General features: G+C 43.5%; 1 protein-coding gene across 1 annotated transcript; it reads left to right on the forward strand.

Moving 5' to 3' along the window:
• Positions 1–722: 722 nt before the first annotated feature.
• Positions 723–19259, forward strand: lonp1 (lon peptidase 1, mitochondrial). Its single transcript, XM_070908350.1, has 21 exons — positions 723–805; positions 2261–2349; positions 2917–3036; positions 3189–3325; positions 4253–4356; positions 4547–4608; positions 5486–5615; positions 6051–6134; positions 6239–6307; positions 6838–6989; positions 9824–9962; positions 10103–10281; positions 10537–10624; positions 13368–13490; positions 13600–13716; positions 13865–14005; positions 14310–14475; positions 14620–14706; positions 14983–15110; positions 15354–15518; positions 18605–19259. Exons 2-21 carry the CDS (start codon positions 2279–2281, stop codon positions 18758–18760), a joined length of 2418 nt encoding a protein of 805 aa, XP_070764451.1. The 5' UTR covers positions 723–805; positions 2261–2278; the 3' UTR covers positions 18761–19259.
• The last annotated feature ends 237 nt before the right edge of the window (positions 19260–19496 follow it).

A 19496-nucleotide genomic window follows, 5' to 3' on the forward strand; every position in this document is an offset into this window, starting at 1 on the left:
GATCTACAGGTGGTGGCAATGTGCCAATAAACTCAGCAGTGTTGTAGGGGTGTCTTAATTTTATCTCAACAATACAAAGAAAAGTGAATTAGATTCCAGCATTCATACAAAGACCTTGAGGGTTAACACTTTTCTCGAGCCTTCTTAGGCATACAGATCAACACTGTAGCTTTTAAAAAGGTTACGCAATCCACATACGTCATCAAACATTGACGGAAGAAGGTCGGTTACATGTTTTAGAAAGCTCCAGATCAACATGGCTACCTGCATGAAGATGCTCGGCGCTGCGAGAAAGCTGCACAGAAGTTCGGCCCTTGTTGTAAAGCCAAACCGGCCCGGGGTGTTCACCCTGACTGACACATCAGCCCTGAGCCGGCTCCAGTCCCCGCGGTTCTACGCCAGTACCGGGACCTCACGGAAAACATGCACCAACCGCTTCTGTAACATTCCAGTCAGCGCAGCGATGACAGCTGGTTGCAGGCTGACCACCAGATCTCACCGCTGGATGCGGGTCGGGGCCGTTCTCCGCGGCCAAACCGATCTCCTCGCACCGACCTCTCGACCCTACATGATTCAGGACAGGACGTTCGGGAACCGGGCCAGCGGTGCGGGCTTCTCCGGGGAGGACGGCGGAGAGAGTGCAGGCTCTGGGGGAGAGGAGTCCGGGGGAGATGGGGGGGTGCCGTACAACGGACCTCAGATGACGGCTCTCACCCCCATGATGGTCCCAGAGGTGTTTCCCAACGTGCCGCTGATCGCTGTGAGCAGGAATCCAGTGTTCCCCCGCTTCATTAAGATCATAGAGGTGAGGATGATGCAACGTTACATCTCCTGTCGGTGTTTTCGATGGGTTCAAGGACACAGGGGTGATCCGATCATACGGCAACACCGTTTCCTCTCTGGAGTGAAAACTCTCGGATGCAGAGGCTGTTGTCTCTCATACAGGTTTTTCGCTGGATATACTGCGCTTCATTTAAAGTCTGGTTGTCTGGTCTTGCTGTGGAAGAAAATGACTTGGTTTGTGGGAATCTCCTCATCCTGTGTTGCACTGTCCCTTTAGAGACTTTGTGTTCATTTGCAGTTGGAAGCTGGACTCTTGCTTTTCCAGCAGTCAGGAAAGCAATTTGGCCCCACGACTGTAAAGCTCCGTGGGCAGTCATACAGCTAGAACATATTTTCCAATGGAACTCCTGTTTTAAAGTTAAAGGGGACCTATTATGCTAATTTCCAGCTCTGTATTTTCATTTTGTGACTAGAGTAGCTTTGCATGGTTCACAGCTCAAAAAAGTCCTAATTTTTCTTATACTGGCCCTTTATGCAGCCCCTCAGTTCACCCTCTGTCTGAAACAAGCCGTTTGAGCTCCTGTCTCTTTAAGGCCCCCCTCCCTAAAAGCCCACTTTCTTCTGATTGGCCGGACAAGTTCTGGAAGTCTTTTGAAGAATTTCCTAAGGAAAACTGTAAACCTAACTACTAAGCAACGTTGACATAAACATCTCGTCTGTGCCTGGAGCAGAGATACCATATAAGGACATCCGTGCCTATCTGACATCAGATAGACACGGCGGTTGAAAAAAACAAATGGAGCATTCAGAGCAGTCTGAAGCCTGAGCTGAATTTTGACCATTGCATGCCACTTACAATATCTAATTGAAGGGCTCCTTTAAAAAAAGGTGTGTCTGTGTGCACCCGCCCCCTTTCTATTTAGTCTTTTAAAAAACTGGACCAGGTCTGAATCAAACAACCAATCAGAGTTAGCTAGCATGTAACTGGCCAATCACATCAACTCTGTACAAACTTCCTCTGCTGAATGATCCACCTTCTGGATTGTAGTGTGAAGTGTGTGAAGTGTGTAGTGTGATCAGAATTTCATTTGAAGGGCCCTTCAATTAAATATTGTTAGTGACATGCAATGGTCAAAATAAGTTATTTCAACTTAAATTCAATAATATTACCTACTGCGGCTTTCACAAAAGAGACTGTTGCCTGCCACTTCTTTTATCTGGACCGCTCTAAAAACCCTCAGCGTCTGCAGATGGGTAACATCTGTCACCACATCACCTGCCACACTGATAACTGATTGGTTAAGTGTACTAACTCCCTTTGATGCTTTTATTTAATCTAGAGATTCAGTACAATTTAGAAAATCCATGTCGGGAATGATTACAGAACATTATATACAGGGGTAAATCAAAGTTCTTAGGTATGTGTTTTCAAGTGCTGAGTGTATGTGATGTGTCTGTCTGTCTGACGTTCCATCAGGTAAAGAACAAAGCGTTGATGGAGTTGTTGAGGAGGAAGGTTCGTCTGGCTCAGCCGTATGCTGGAGTCTTCCTGAAGAAAGATGATAAGTAAGTCCGATAACTCACTTCTCTGCTAGAGTCACTGGTTGTCAGGTTGATACAGGCCTGAGGGGAACAACTATACTCCTCTGCAGTGTGCTTACATGCTCTTCACTGTCACTTGCTTTTACCTCATCTGTAAAACTTCATGTTTTGGTCTCCTTTTAATGTATTGCAAATGGAACATTTCTTTTTGCTGTTGCTTCACATTAAAAGCTTTCCACCGTTGTGCCAATGGGAGGCTTTTATTTTGGAGCAGCCTCAGGAATGCAATGTATTTGTCATTGGGGATAGTGGGGCTTTATTTTAGGTCTTTGAGGTCTTCACTAAATATTGGTCTACGCCACAGAATGCGGACTTAGTTGGTGCTTTTTGATCTGTGGATCAGTTTTATTGATCTCAGCCGTTTGGAAAAATGCCATCATTTGTATCTGACGTGATCTATTTTATATGGCAGTGTGTCAATACTAACCCATGACTGTCTGCAGTAATCAGTGAAATGTGCTAAGAACTTGACATGCTAGCTGTTGTCCATGTCTGTGTGTTGGTAGTAATGATTGTTTTTGTTTCATGCAGTAATGAGTCAGATGTGGTGGAGTCTCTAGATGCCATCTACTCTACAGGGACCTTTGTTCAGATTCACGAGATGCAGGACCTGGGAGACAAGCTGAGGATGATCGTCATGGGACACCGCAGGTTAGAAACACTACTACTGTTGGTGGGCAAGAATTTTTGGGTAAAAGGCGTAGTGGTTGGTGGAATGAAAATCTGTAGACTCTGCTCTCCATGGCACACTGTTGCCTGTACCTTGTGTAGACCCCTGATATATGTATACTCTGGTTTGTCAGGATCCAGATCACAAGGCAGCTGGAGGTGGAGCCTGAGGAGGCAGCGACGTCCCCTGTGTGGTCAGAGTCTGAGGCCGAGTCCCAACCCAAACCCCAACTTAGACGCAAAGCCAAACGCAGCCGCAAGGACCAACCTGGTACTCTGGCAGAGCAGCTGGAGGACAAGGTCTGTAACATGTCCCCTCACCTGCCACATCTGTAGCCCTCTACACATATGTACAGCCAATAGCTCTCAAGCAAACAAACATGTAAGCAGGACATGCAGCCAATCAACACTGCCACCGTCTTTTGGATATCCATCCACCATGTTTGGAAAACCCTTGTTATAGGTGTGAGGCCATGAATGTATTTTTATGCCTCCACCATCTGTCCACCCGTCCATCCATCCGTTCCATTCTCGTGAATGCAATATCTCAGGAACGCCTTGAGGGAATTACTTCAAATTTGGCACAGGTCAAAGGCCAAGGTCACTGCAACCTCTCAAAACATGTTTTTTGGCCATAACTGAAGAATTGGTGACCATATTTCACAGTTGTTCGGACGATCTCTGACCTCAAAATTACCTTGACAGACCTTTTGACCATAACTCAAGAATTGATGTGGTAATTATGACAAAATTTCACACAGATGTTGCACGCATACTACCACTCCATCCCAGGGGACACGCTGTAATCTAACTGACTCATAGAGAAATGGGAGCCAGGTAGTGTTACTCTAACAGAGGACTACCGATTGGGTACTTGGTCTCTGAATGAAGCTGTGTGTAGTCTGCTCAGCTGTATGTACTTAATGGAAACTTGGAGACGACAAGGTACATACAAAAATGCAATGAGCGTGGTAGGTGGGGTTAGTGTATTTATTTAGGGCCCAACAGGATTTCTTGCCCCGTGGTCCCCAAACGGGTTTATCCAGCTATGGCAGAGCATAATAATGTTACCTCATTTGCACCACTGTGCTGCTCAAGTGTTTTGTTATTACAACTATCACCATTAGTTCATTAGTGGTGGTAGTTGATGGTAGTTATTTTAACTATGTTGTTACTGTGTATTGTCAGATTTCAGAAGCAGACCTGAGTCCAGAGCTTCAGCCTCTGCCCTCCTCCGACATCCTGATGGTCGAAGTGGACAATGTTCAACATGAGCAGTTCACTGTCACAGAGGAGGTCAAGGTACAAAAACGCACATTACAATGTGTAGCACAGTAGGGGGTGGTAAGACAGTAAGTTTTACCAAGTGATTTTCATTATGGAGTTTAAATTATTTAAGATTCTGTGGCAGATGTCATAGAACAGGTCTTACAAAGAAGGAAACACCGGTAGAATCTTAAAAACTACAATCTCTGTCGTGTGTGTTCTGCAGGCGCTGACGGCAGAGATAGTGAAGACTATCAGGGACATCATCGCACTCAACCCCCTCTACAGGTAAGTCCTGACACTTATATTGTTATTGTTGTCTGTCCTGCCCATGTTCTATCATCCTACATTTGTTTTCGTTTTTATTTAGATTATACAGCTTGCAGAGATAGATAGATATGTTTGACAAATGCTTTATATTTTCGGACCTGTGCACATTCACGCAGGGTATCCCCAAGATGAGTCTCTCGGTTTTGATCATATTATGATTATTTCATATTATGATGATAACGATGGATGGAATGGAACACGGTGCATAGTGTGGTGTAAGCAGTGGGTTTATTTAACAATGAAATACAGCATTGCATGTCGATGTGAAAAACTTTTACAAATAGATGAAATGAAATTAATTAAATGAATTACAAAAAATGTCTTCCTCTCTTTTGGATTGTGTCTGAGTCAGTTGGTGTCAACAATCAGCACTTAAAATCATATAGTGTGTGATATGTATGTGATATTTGTGTTGCTCAAGGGAGAAATAAACAGATTTACCGAACTTGAAGTTGGTTTCAAGTTCATTCACCTCCAGTCCCCTCTGTAGGCTCTACTGTCCTACATGCCACTCTATCCAGGATCTCACCAAACTCTTGCTCGTGCTTTTTTTCCTCTGATTTACTCATATCAAATCACACCGGAAAATTCATTATCTTTGTGCTCATAATCCAGAGAGTTAACACGTGATTCATTAAAAGCAGAAGGTAAATAATTAGTCAGTGACTGGGACTACCTTCTAGTTTTATTCTATGACTGAGAAGAACTTTCAATTTAAAGTCAGTGTTTGATTTAGTCTCAGACCAGCATGATCAGGAATAAATCCAAATTTGTGAATAGAACTGTTCTGAAATGTGTGTCTATCTGTCTGTGTGTTTATCTGTCTGTCTGTCAGGGAGTCGGTCCTCCAGATGATGCAGGCCGGTCAGAGAGTGGTTGATAATCCTATCTACCTCAGCGACATGGGAGCAGCTCTGACGGGAGCAGAGTCACACGAACTGCAGGATGTCCTGGAGGAGATCAGTGTGAGCAGTCTGCATGCTTACAGGCCTGTTCTGTTGTCTCATCCAGACAGTCCTGGATGATTCCTATGTAAAAGCTCAGGGAAAGGGCTGTGTGTTGCTCTTTAACAGAGATGGGGGAAGTTGATCAGACATGCATATGCCAAACCAACCAGTTAGTCCTCATCCTTCAAGTCTTTTCTCTTAAATTGAAATTCCTTGTAATGTATGTTACTTGGCAATAAACAGTTTCTGATTCTGATTCTGATTCTGATTCTGAAACGTACTGTTTATTCAGATAAAGCATGTCTATCAATTTTTGTGCAGCTTGTTTTTCCCAAGCTTTTCAGTATATATGTTTGTATCTATACATGTAGGTTCTTCCACTGAAGCTGTACAATGTAAAATGAGTTGAAAGTATACAGACCTTTTGAAACCTGTTGCTGTGTGTCTCTGCAGATCCCGAAGCGTCTCTACAAGGCTCTGTCTCTGCTCAAGAAGGAGTATGAGCTGAGCAAACTGCAGCAGCGACTGGGCCGAGAGGTCAGAGGTCATCTCCAAACACACAGTATATGAGTTTTAACCATCCACTGCTGCTCTGCTCGTCACCCGCAGTCATTCATCTGTCATCCCTGCTCTGCTCACAGGTGGAAGAGAAGATCAAACAGACTCACAGGAAGTACCTGCTACAGGAGCAGCTCAAGATCATTAAGAAGGTAGAGCAGACTGCGCGTCCTCTGATGCTATGTGGTCTGTACGTCCTTGTATCATTGCGTCTGTCAGAAGTAAAAACCTATCAAGGCTTGAGACTTCCAAACTAGTACAGTGTGTCAGTCCAACACAGCTGACACGTGGACTTCCACATATTCCATCAAATGATCCAGCCATCAGTAGCATTTATTGCAGGGCTATTGTACTGGATTGCATAAAATGGCACCCATGCTTACCATATTGTATCCACCCTCAGAATGCGTCAGATTCTTGTATTACTGTCAAGACGATCACATTACCAATATGCTGTGATTTCCACTGCTGAGACTGATCCCAGAACAGAGACTAGTTTTCGGTACCTGCTCCAGCAGGTCTGAGGAACAGGTCTGTGAACTTGGACTCATTAAAACCGTGTGTGTGTGTGTGTGTGTGTGTGTGTGTGTGTGTGTGTGTGTGTGTGTGTGTGTGTGTGTGTGTGTGTGTGTGTGTGTGTGTGTGTGTGTGTGTGTGTGTGTGTGGGGGGGGGGGTTTTCAGGAGCTGGGTCTGGAAAAAGAGGACAAAGAAGCTATCGAGGAGAAGTTTAGAGAGAGGCTCAAAGAGAGAATTGTTCCTCTGCACATAATGGACGTCATCAATGAAGAACTCAACAAACTGGGACTGCTGGACAACCACTCCTCAGAGTTCAAGTTGGTCTTATTTATTTATTTTTGTCCCACTAGCCAGGGAGTTGCCTTTGAATTATGACGTCACTTGGTGGGCTTGAGGGACCCTTGAATCCAGAAGGACTTACCTTGACAACTACCGAACAAAGTGGCATGAAATTTAGTTTCATTATCTGTGGAAAATGATTCCTAATGTCATGATGACCCCTTGGCCTTTTTCTTTCTAGTGCCATATTCAGGATCACTTATTTCCACTTATGCAAAAAATCTAAAGCAACAAAATGTATTGAGGACCTAACTATCCTTAATTAGAAATACCTTGTGGAGCTTTTGACCACTCGTAGCAATGATTTTACCAGTGAGTCCTCATACTCGCGTACACACACGAGAACGCAAGCACACAGTTGACACGATACTGATTCCTACCAATGGTGTCGCACTATTCCAGTGGTTGACAGGTGGCTGTAACATGCCAAGAAAGTAGCGATGTGCCAGCAAACGGCAGTGAATGACAAAGACTACTAGCGATTTAAAATATTCCAAAAATGGTTTTGCAAGGAAGGAAATGCACTCAGTAGGTTTGGTAGATCTCAAGGATACACAGGATGTGTTTTTGGTGATCAACACTCAGTGTAAACAGAACTTTGATTGGCCCTTACATGCAGCCCCTCAAACAAGCCGTTTGAGCTCTGGTCTCTTTCAGGCCCACTTTCTTCTGATTGGCCGGCCAAGTTCTGGAATTGTTTGGAAGAATTCCCAAAGTGAACTGTAAACATAACTTTACTAAGCAACGTTGACATAAACATAAACATCTCGTCTGTGCCTGGAGCAGAGATACCATATAAGGACATCCGTGCCTTTCTGACATCAGACAGACACGGCGGTTGAAAAAAACGAAACGGAGCGTTCAGAGCAGTCTGAAGCCTGAGATTTTGGCTCACAGGGATTACTTTTACTTGCGTTTACCTCATTATTTGGCAACTTTGGCAACGTTTAGTATGAATATCCAACACTGTAACATTATATATATATACAGTGCATCCGGAAAGTATTCACAGCGCTTCACTTTTTCCACATTTTGTTATGTTGCAGCCTTATACCAAAATGGATTAAATTCATTTTTTTCCTCAAAATTCTACACACAACACCCCATAATGACAACGTGAAAAAAGTTTTGAGATTTTTGCAAATTTATTAAAAAAAACCCTGAGAAATCACATGTACATAAGTATTCACAGCCTTTGCTCAATACTTTGTTGATGCACCTTTGGCAGCAATTACAGCCTCAAGTCTTTTTGAATATGATGCCACAAGCTTGGCACACCTATCTTTGGGCAGTTTCACCCATTCCTCTTTGCAGCACCTCTCAAGCTCCATCAGGTTGGATGGGAAGCGTCGGTGCACAGCCATTTTCAGATCTCTCCAGAGATGTTCAATCGGATTCAAGTCTGGGCTCTGGCTGGGCCACTCAAGGACATTCACAGAGTTGTCCTGAAGCCACTCCTTTGATATCTTGGCTGTGTGCTTAGGGTCGTTGTCCTGCTGAAAGATAAACCGTCGCCCCAGTCTGAGGTCAAGAGCGCTCTGGAGCAGGTTTTCATCCAGGATGTCTCTGTACTTTGCTGCATTCATCTTTCCCTCTATCCTGACTAGTCTCCCAGTTCCTGCCGCTGAAAAACATCCCCACAGCATGATGCTGCCACCACCATGCTTCACTGTAGGGATGGTATTGGCCTGGTGATGAGCGGTGCCTGGTTTCCTCCAAACGTCACGCCTGGCATTCACACCAAAGAGTTCAATCTTTGTCTCATCAGACCAGAGAATTTTGTTTCTCATGGTCTGAGAGTCCTTCAGGTGCCTTTTGGCAAACTCCAGGCGGGCTGCTATGTGCCTTTTACTAAGGAGTGGCTTCCGTCTGGCCACTCTACCATACAGGCCTGATTGGTGGATTGCTGCAGAGATGGTTGTCCTTCTGGAAGGTTCTCCTCTCTCCACAGAAGAACTCTGGAGCTCTGACAGAGTGACCATCGGGTTCTTGGTCACCTCCCTGACTAAGGCCCTTCTCCCCCGATTACTCAGTTTAGATGGCCGGCCAGCTCTAGGAAGAGTCCTGGTGGTTCCGAACTTCTTCCACTTATGGATGATGGAGGCCACTGTGCTCATTGGGACCTTCAAAGCAGCAGAAATTTTTCTGTAACCTTCCCCAGATTTGTGCCTCGAGACAATCCTGTCTCGGAGGTCTACAGACAATTCCTTTGACTTCATGCTTGGTTTGTGCTCTGACATGCACTGTCAACTGTGGGACCTTATATAGACAGGTGTGTGCCTTTCCAAATCATGTCCAATCAACTGAATTTACCACAGGTGGACTCCAATTAAGCTGCAGAAACATCTCAAGGATGATCAGTGGAAACAGGATGCACCTGAGCTCAATTTTGAGCTTCATGGCAAAGGCTGTGAATACTTATGTACATGTGATTTCTTAGTTTTTTATTTTTAATAAATTTGCAAAAATTTCAAAAAAACTTTTTTCACATTGTCATTATGGGGTGTTGTGTGTAGAATTTTGAGGAAAAAAATTAATTTAATCCATTTTGGAATAAGGGTGTAACATAACAAAATGTGGAAAAAGTGAAGCGCCGTGAATACTTTCCGGATGCACTGTATATATATATAATAGGTCCTCTTTAATGGTAAGCTCTATGTAGCTAAGCTCTATCTTTTGTATGCACTGGTACTTTGATTTCAGAATAACAGACACATTTCCCACTGAGGATACTCAAATCATTTCATTTCTGTTCTGTTTTACATTACAACAAACATACACAAACTACAACAACAACAACTATGTGTTGCAGTGTAACCCGGAACTACCTGGACTGGCTGACCAGCATGCCCTGGGGTACCAATAGTGAAGAGAACTTAGCACTGGAGAGAGCCAAAGATGTTCTGGAAGAAGACCATTACGGAATGGATGATGTTAAAAAACGCATATTGGTTAGCAAATGCGCGCACACACACATACAACATTTAAAAGCACAAAAAATTAATAAATTACCTTGCACAGTAAATGTTCAGATACATCTATCTTTTTCTAGTAGAAATTAACCTGACCTAACCTCTCTGTCTTTGTGCAGGAATTCATCGCAGTGAGCCAGCTGCGTGGCTCCACCCAGGGGAAGATCCTCTGTTTCTACGGTCCTCCAGGCGTAGGAAAGACCTCCATCGCCCGCTCCATAGCCAGAGCCCTCAACAGACAGTACTTCAGGTTCAGCGTGGGAGGCATGACCGATGTGGCTGAGATTAAAGGACACAGGTCTGGGAGCCTATCCTGCCAAAATTACTGAGGGAACCAGTAAAGTATATGTATCATGTACAGAGCTCTGTCTCTGATATTGGCCAGGTGCGGGAAAAGGTTAAGAAAATTGATGGAATTTCAGGGCCGATAATGATATGTGTGTGTGTGTGTGTGTGTGTGTGTGTGTGTGTGTGTGTGTGTGTGTGTGTGTGTGTGTGTGTGTGTGTGTGTGTGTGTGTGTGTGTGTGTGTGTGTGTGTGTGTGTGTGTTCAGGAGGACGTATGTTGGAGCGATGCCAGGGAAGATTATCCAGTGCCTGAAGAAAACTAAGACTGAGAACCCTCTGGTGCTAATAGACGAGGTCAGTATGGTGGTGCTGCTCCTGTAGTTCTGTCTGTTGAGTTCAATATGCATCCATATCAGAGTAACATTAACATTACTGGAGGGAGTCTGCTGATGTGGTATTTTTATCTGCAATGTACAGATTTGTTACCTGTAGATGACTTTCAATTCAATTCAATTCAATTCAATTTTATTTATATAGCGCCAAATCACAACAAAGTCATCTCATGACACTTTACAAAATAGAGCAGGTCTAGACCGACTCTTTATAATGTTATTACAGAGACCCAACAGTTCCCACCATGAGCAAGCACTTTGGCGACAGTGGCAAGGAAAAACTTCCTTTTAAGAGGCAGAAACCTTGAGCAGAACCAGACTCTAGGTGGGCGGTCATCTGCTTTGACCGGTTGGGTTTGAGAGAGAGAGAGAGAGAGAGAGAGAGAGAGAGGGGGAGAGAGAGAGAGAGAGAGAGAGAGAGAGACAGACAGAGAGAGACAGACAGAGAGAGACAGACAGAGAGAGAGAGACAGAGAGAGAGAGACAGACAGAGAGAGACAGACAGAGAGAGACAGAGACAGAGAGATAGACATAGAGACACAGATAGACAGACAGACAGACAGACAGATAGGTAGGCAAAGATGTATGGCAGCACTAACAGTAGAAATAGCTGTAATATTAGCTGAGATTAATAATAGGAGCTTTAATAGTGACAGAACTACGACTAAACATAATAACGGTAGTGATGGGAGTCAGGCAGGCCCATGGCAGCAGCAGCACCCAGGCGTACCAGGACCACGATCCACAGCGACCTACGAGTCGACAAAGCACAAAGAAACTCCGGGGAAGAAATAAAGTTAGTAACATGCATTGGACTGTGATGAATGTGCAAAGATGAAGAGGGAGAGGAGGAAAGCTCAGTGCATCATGGGAAGTCCCCCGGCAGTGTAGGCCTATAGCAGCATAACTAGGGGGCTGGTCCAGGCAGGCCTGAGCCAGCCCTTAACTATAAGCGTTATCAAAAAGCAAAGTTTTAAGCCTACTCTTAAAAGTAGAGAGTGTGTCTGCCTCCCGGACCCAAACTGGGAGCCGATTCCACAGGAGAGGAGCTTGATAGCTGAAGGCTCTGGCTCCTGTTCTGTTTTTGGAGACTCTAGGAACCACAAGCAGCCCTGCATTCTGGGAGCGGAGTGCTCTAGTGGGGTAATAAGGTACTATGAGCTCTTTAAGATATGATGGTGCCTGACCAGTAAGAGCTTTGTAGGTGAGGAGAAGGATTTTAAACTCTATTCTAGATTTTACAGGGAGCCAGTGCAGAGAAGCTAATACAGGAGAAATATGATCTCTTTTCCTGGTTCCTGTCAGTACACGTGCTGCAGCATTCTGGATCAGCTGGAGAGTCCTCAGGGACTTATTGGGACAGCCTGATAATAAGGAATTGCAATAATCCAGCCTAGACGTGACAAATGCATGGACTAATTTTTCTGCATCTGTTTGAGACAGGATCTTCCTGATTTTTGCAATATTACGGAGGTGAAAAAAGGCAGTCCGTGAAGTTTGTTTTACGTGGGAGTTAAAGGACATGTCCTGATCAAAGACAACTCCGAGATTCTTGGCCCATATAACCAAGGGTGGAGTGTTTCCTGCTTTGATGTACTGTGGGTGACACTGAGTAACATAAGGACAACCATTATTTGTATGGAAATAACTTCAATTGTAGCATGAAATTCATACTCCCACATATATCACTGCTCTTGCCACTGCTGCAATACTAAAACTCATACATTCCATATGTAAACAAGCTGTCAAGGTCCTCGACAATAAACTTAAAGGTCCCACATTGTAGAAAGTGAGATTTCCCTGTTTTGTTTGATTATAAAGCAGGTCTAGGTGCTATATAAATACTGTGAAAGTATCTAAACACTCAGTCCATGGAGAAATGCACACAGCCTATATTCAGAAACTGTGCCTTTTAAACAAGCCGTCAGGACTTCCGTAAGGTTGTGATGTCACAACTATACAGTCACCGCACTCAGCCACGCCCCCAGCAGGTCATCTGCTCCAGGCACAGCACACCCACCAAGTACAGTACGCTCATCCACCCGCTCAGTCTGTGTAAGTTATTGGACCGCTCTGCTCAGGACTACACTTCAAGTTTTTGGAGGTTGTTCAGTTTGTCTAAAACGGCTTGTTTCAGACAGAGGGTGAACTGAGGGGCTGCAGAAAGGGCCAGTAGAAGATAAATAAGGACTTTTTATGAACTGTGAATCATGCAGAGCTACTCTAGTGGAGTCCCAGAATAAAAATATAGAGCTGAAATGAGCATAATATGGGACCTTTTAAAAGCAACTCACACTTTTATTATGCTTCTCAGATATGATCTCCTAAATCATACTAAATTTCACAATGTTTTTTTCATGATTTAGCACCTCACCCCACTTCACACATTCATAATTCCTAAAGATCAGATCAACGTTGTCCCAAGATGGATACAAGAAGATATTTGCCAAACAGAGAAAGTACAGCTGAGGCTGATTGGAGCGTCATCAGTTTTGTATACACCCAGAAAGTGTGTGCCATGTCATTTATTTATGGTGGAATGTGGAGGATGAGTCTCACAGCCCGGGGAAAGAAGCGGCTCAATCTATTGGTACAGCAGCGGATACTTGTGTATCGACTGCCATATATATAGGTATAAAATGTATACATAAAATGTCAATGATATTGATGGGAATGAGTCTTCCTCTAAACTTTATCATTACCAGGTGGATAAAATTGGTCGTGGTTATCAGGGCGATCCATCCTCTGCATTGCTGGAGCTTCTGGATCCTGAACAGAACGCCAACTTCCTCGACCACTACCTTGATGTTCCTGTAGATCTGTCGAAGGTGGGAGAGTGTGTGCTCTTTGCATACAATTCCACAGTCCTAGTGAAAAATTATATGTAAAAATGCCGTTTTTGTGAGCCCCGCCCATCTCTTCTCTACTCCAATAAAGGTTTTGTTTATCTGCACGGCAAATGTTACTGACACCATCCCAGAGCCTCTCAGAGACAGGATGGAGATGATCAATGTGTCTGGATATGTGGCCCAGGAGAAACTGGCTATTGCTGAGGTAACACCAACTTCTATCTCTGCATGTGATAGTGTAAAAAACAATAATAAAGTATACTGTGTAAATTACGTTGTTAAGATTGTTGTTGTATAGTTTTAATAATAGTACACCATGCTTTTTTATTTCCGTGTGTGTCTGGCTGGTCCAGCGTTACCTGGTCCCTCAGCTCCGCTCTCTGTGTGGTCTGACCGAGGAGAAGGCCTCAATCTCATCTGATGCCCTCAGTCTGCTCATCAGGCAGTACTGTAGGGAATCTGGAGTCAGGAACCTGCAGAAACAAGTTGAAAAGGTAAAAAAAAAAACTGCTCTGTCTTTACTAAACCAGAGCACACATGCATTAGGCTATTCAGAACAAAGATTTCAATGTCACAGAAACTGAATCCTATTATTACTTCATCCTGTAATAAGGATGGGTCAGGCTGGTACAGGTCAAAAGAACAGAAAACCACCTGCTTAACTAATCTTCCGCAGATGGACTGTGGTTCTGTGTGACAAAAACAACATTATTTCTCATCTTATCAGCACAGTCACACCAGAAAGTAGAACATCCCCCAGTGGTTTTGTGCGTAATCCCTTGTCCATGTGTCTGTCAGGTTTTCCGTAAGGTGGCATTCGGTATTGTCAGCGGTGAGCAAACCACAGCGACTGTTACACCTGACAACCTGCAGGACTACGTGGGTAAACCTATTTTCACAGTGGATCGAATGTACAATGTCACCCCCCCCGGGGTGGTTATGGGGCTGGCATGGACTGCTCTGGGTGAGACAAACGCGTGCACACACACACACACACACACACACACACACACACACACACACACACACACACACACACACACACACACTCACAAGTCAGTACCAATAGAAAATGTAACATACTGAAAGTCTGCCTACATTTGTGTAGGAGGGTCAACGCTGTTCATCGAAACTTCACTGCGCCGTCCCTCTGGAGGAGCGGACTCTAAAGGAGAGGGGTCACTGGAGGTTACAGGTCAGTCAGGAAGGCTCTCCATCATTCATAATTATTTGACCGTCATTGCACAGTCTGAAGACACGCAATGCAACTTTGGAGCAGTTGAGTATGTCCATTAAGCTCACGTCACATACTCAGAAATTCTTGCTAATCTAGTTTAAGTGTTATGGTATGTTAGTATGCGATGCCACTCTGTAGGGCGTAGTTTAATAAAACGTTGTCGAGCACCGGTCTGATATCTTCATCAGATACTGAACAGAGAGCAATATTAAAGGTGTTGGCACTCCTCTGCAGGTCAGCTTGGGGATGTTATGAAGGAAAGTGCAAAGATTGCTTCGACCTTTGCCAGAGCCTTCCTGATGACCCAGGAACCAGAAAACCACTTCCTGGTCAACTCCCACCTACACCTGCATGTCCCTGAGGTAAACATGGTGACACAGTACTGTAAATAAATGACTTACTGATTACTTTGCGTAATCTTTTTATTCTTGACTATCTGCTAAATAGTAGGCAAGAGAAAATACATTTAATTTGTGAAGCATTCTATCAAAATGGATAGATTTGAAAATATCCTGCTTTGTGTCCCAGTGATAGTCTCAAGAATAAACTGACTGTCAGCAATGCTTATTCCTGTCTCTTTGTCTATAACTGTCACTCGTTTGTAGGGGGCGACACCCAAGGATGGGCCAAGCGCTGGCTGCACCATTGTCACAGCACTGTTGTCCCTGGCAACCAACCGGCCGGTGCGTCAGAATGTTGCCATGACTGGTGAAGTGTCACTGACTGGCAAGATACTGCCAGTAGGTGGCATCAAAGAGAAAACTATTGCTGTAAGTACAAGACACACACAGATATAAATGGTTCCCAAACACAGAAATGTCTCTGTTTTGCCCAAGTGGTTGAAAGTGGATGGCTGGATTTTCAATTGTGGCTAGATCGGAAGGCAGGGGTGTCCTTATGAAGACTGAAGAGTTTTGTGTTTTCATTGAAAGAGTACAAAGAGCAGGTTGATTACAGAGAGTGCTTTGTAGAGGGAATTTAAGATTTTCAGAAAGAAAAGTGGTCTGGTAAGCTCACATCTTTCTAACTCCACAGCCCCAAATTTTTTTTCATTTTCTAACTTGCAGGCGTCAGCCTCAACCGACGCTGACTCATGTGACATCACTTGAGGACATTCATCAGCCTTCACACAGCTCCCCCTTATGGAAGTTGATTGCTGCCATGCCAGAAAAAAAATAATGAAAATTTTTTATAACAAGATACTTTTCATGTTATAATAAGATATTTTCCTATAATAAGATATTTTCCTGTTATAGCAATATACTATTTATCACATTATAACGTGAATGAGTGAACGGTGTGTGGAGAACGGAGAAATTGAGGAGCATGGCTTATTTACACGATTTGATTAAGTTCTGCTTCATGCTCGGGTTGAGACATGGCGAGCAGGTGGATGACATTGTGGTAATTGAGGATACTGTGATAAGTATGCGTACACTAGGAAGGATTTTAACAAGTAACAGTACCGCAAGCACAAACATACACTCACCGTGCATAATAGTGCATAGAACTCCAGATGCGCCCCAGTGGCACCGCACAGTAGTATTACCTGACATTCTCCGTGAGGGGATGAAGGCTGGTTTATGTTCATATCAAGTGCAAAAGGGCTGGGTGAAGTAGTGTATTGATCAGAGGGTGTGGTGACTAATAAATACAATTTCAGCCACATACTGGTCTCATCGCTCTGAAACAGCTGAGCCAAATCACAAGGATGCATGACGACAGCAACAGCTCAACAAATGGAAGTCCCATCATATAATAATATGTCTGGGTGGTGCAGAGCGGCACGACACACCCGTATTTACCTCGCATGAACAAAACCCTGCGACTCATCATTATCACTGCAGTGAGAGCCCTGGGCTTGTTTCCCTGCAACAAGACGGTCCCATCGAGGGGTGATCAGAGACAGCGACACCTGAAGCGTGTTCCTTATGTCCAGTCTATTCTACAATTTTAGTTTTCATTGCATTCATTGCAGCAATCCCAGAGATAAGAAGCTGGAAATGGAAGCAACGTTTTCAGCGCTTTTCATGGCTATCTCAGGATCTTCAGCCTTGACTAAGATCCAGAATGCCAGCAGAGGTGTTAAGCCAAACATACCTATCAGCCCGCTGTCATTTGCAAGCTCGAGGAGTTGATTTTCCCGCGCTGACATGGACAATTGTGAATGGTTGTTTGTCTCTATGTGTCAGCCCTGTGATAGACTGGCAGCCTGTTTAGGCTGTACCCCACCTCTCGCCATTGTCTGCTGGGATTGGCTCCAGCTCCCCATGACCCTCTAAAGGATAAGCGTATATAGCTAATGGATGGATGGAATTAATGTCAAATTTGGATTTCTGTACCATCATACATTTTTTTGAAAATCTTGATCTTTAAATGATATACACATACACTGTATCAAAACTATGGGTCATTTTGGAGGCTGTAGCTAATGAAGATGTTGTAATAGAGTGCATTATATTGAAAATGAATTAGTTGGTAGATTGATTAGTTGAGGTAAAGAAAACGTAATTGTTTCAGTCATTTATAACCACAAATACCAACCATTTTTCTGGTGTCAGTTTCATCAGTGTGGGGATTTGTTTTATCTTTTTCTTATATCACTAACTTAAATGTCTTAAGGTCTGTTGATTGAACGTAACCACACATTTGAAGACCTTGCATTCTAGGAAGTTGTGATGATCATTTTGCACTATTTTCTGACACTGACAATTTTTCAAAAACAAACAAACAAATAAAACAAATGACAGACTAATCAATAATGATGATAATTATTAGCTGCCGCCCAACCCGAAATAATCAGGACGTGCTGCCTGTGTGAGCTGAAACACGTTGGTTGAATAAAGTGCAGACTGTTGCCATGAGTCAGTTTAGTGCTGCCAGTGTGTGTAGTCAGGGACAGCCTGGCTTCTGCCTCACAGCAGGAGATGTATAGATTCCTTCTGCTCAAGACACACACCACAACCCAACACCACCAGTGGGCTGAATATATTTCCTCTGCTACTGTGAACACTTTGTTGAGGGCAAAAGTTTACTTACTTAGCGACCTTGCTGCTCATGCTCTGACGCAAGTCGTGTGACAAAAAAGAAAAAAACTTGCGATATAAGTAATTTGAGCAATCATTTTCATCGCTTCTGCTTCCATAGTTATTGACCTACAGAGGTACACAGTGCCTAAAACACACTAGCCCGATGCTTTACATCAGATCCCCAGTGTAACATGACCTCTGGCCTACTGAGAACCCATATAGAACCAAATAAATCCGTAATCTGTTCAGTCTAACCCATGGGACTAAATTGTATTGTTTGATGACAAAAGCTGATAATCACCAAGTGGCTTTTAGTCAAACTCGCCATACAGCCCAACACTATTGCTGAAGGCTCGAAGTGTACTTTCAACCTTAACCAACCAAAGTCTCCAGGCCAGATAGAGGCTCCCGCAACAGCAAAATGTTGGACAGAAGGAGCAACATACTAACAATTCAGCTCTTTGTAGAGTCTAAAAACGTGAAGTGGTGCTAGAGGAAAGGCCACAGGGTTAACTACAAGTATACGGGTGCGTGCTTAACAAATTGCCTGTTAAGGTTTCATATTTTATCCGTGTTTTTTTACATGACTGCGATAGAGGTAAAGTCAGGGTCACTTTAGGTCATCTACAGCAAACTTACTGACTATCTGGCCAGTAGTTGTTTAGATGTTCCTGTGGGCCAACATGTTGGATGAATCAACAAACTGACATTACAATCCAGACCCCACTGCTGTCAAGTTGTTTTTGTAGAAGAAATTTTGAAGTAGACATTAAATTAATGTGCATATTTACTCCATAATTTGAACTGGATTTTCTCGTCCCTGTCAGGCTCGTCGCGCTGGTGTGACCTGCATCATCCTGCCATCTGAGAACAGGAAGGACTTCTCTGACCTTCCGGACTACATCACCCAGGGCCTGGAGGTCCATTTTGTGGATCACTACAGTCATATCTACCCCATCGTCTTCCCACAGAATGAGTCATAACTTGCTTTCAACTACAGCGCTAAAACGGACCAGGACTTCTTTTCATGGCACTTCAGAACCCAGAACCTGTTTACCACATAACACTGATTATAGTTAGTAAAATCCAGTTATTACTTTTTGACTGAACTGTGCCAACGATGGACACTGTGCCAACGATGGACACGCACAGTAAAGTGATGGTGATGATGAACACTGGCCTATCATCAGCCTATCATCATATGATGTTATCGATGGATAGACGTTGGGGTGGTGACTTTGCTGCTAGGCAGCCTTTTTACCCATAGCTCTCATTATACAGGGCTGTGGATGGACTCTTTATTAGATTTCTATTTTATATTATTATTGGCCATTTGAGATGATAAAGATGTTGAAATTAAATAATAAACACAACTCTGCTGGCTGATGTTATCTGTTCTTATCAACCTGTAAACCTGTGAATGTGGAAAAAATAAGATGTCTCAGATTAATTATATTTACATAAAACAACATTACAACCTGTCCGTCATGAATAATTAAAGTAAATAAAAACATGTTTGAATGTTTGTTATATGTGAATATGTGGGAGTGTGTGAGTGAGATATGTGTCTATTTCCACCTGCAACATGAAGAGAAAAATTATTTTGAATTATGTGTGAAAAAAGTAATCTCAACTCTGGAGTAAAATTAGATAAATAAAATGAAACGTGAAATACTCAAGACTCTCCAGTTGATCCAGAATTCTGCGGCACGTGGACTG

Source organism: Enoplosus armatus, chromosome 7 (genome assembly GCF_043641665.1).
Source record: "Enoplosus armatus isolate fEnoArm2 chromosome 7, fEnoArm2.hap1, whole genome shotgun sequence".
Lineage (NCBI taxonomy): Eukaryota > Metazoa > Chordata > Actinopteri > Centrarchiformes > Enoplosidae > Enoplosus > Enoplosus armatus.

Bases quoted from the DNA above. Each gene is read 5' to 3' on its own strand.
- lonp1 (XM_070908350.1), top strand. From the start codon at position 2,279: ATGGAGTTGTTGAGGAGGAAGGTTCGTCTGGCTCAGCCGTATGCTGGA. The intron at 4,609-5,485 runs GTAAGTCCTGAC...TCTGTCTGTCAG, and splicing joins GCACTCAACCCCCTCTACAG to GGAGTCGGTCCTCCAGATGA. The intron at 14,476-14,619 runs GTGAGACAAACG...ACATTTGTGTAG, and splicing joins GCTGGCATGGACTGCTCTGG to GAGGGTCAACGCTGTTCATC.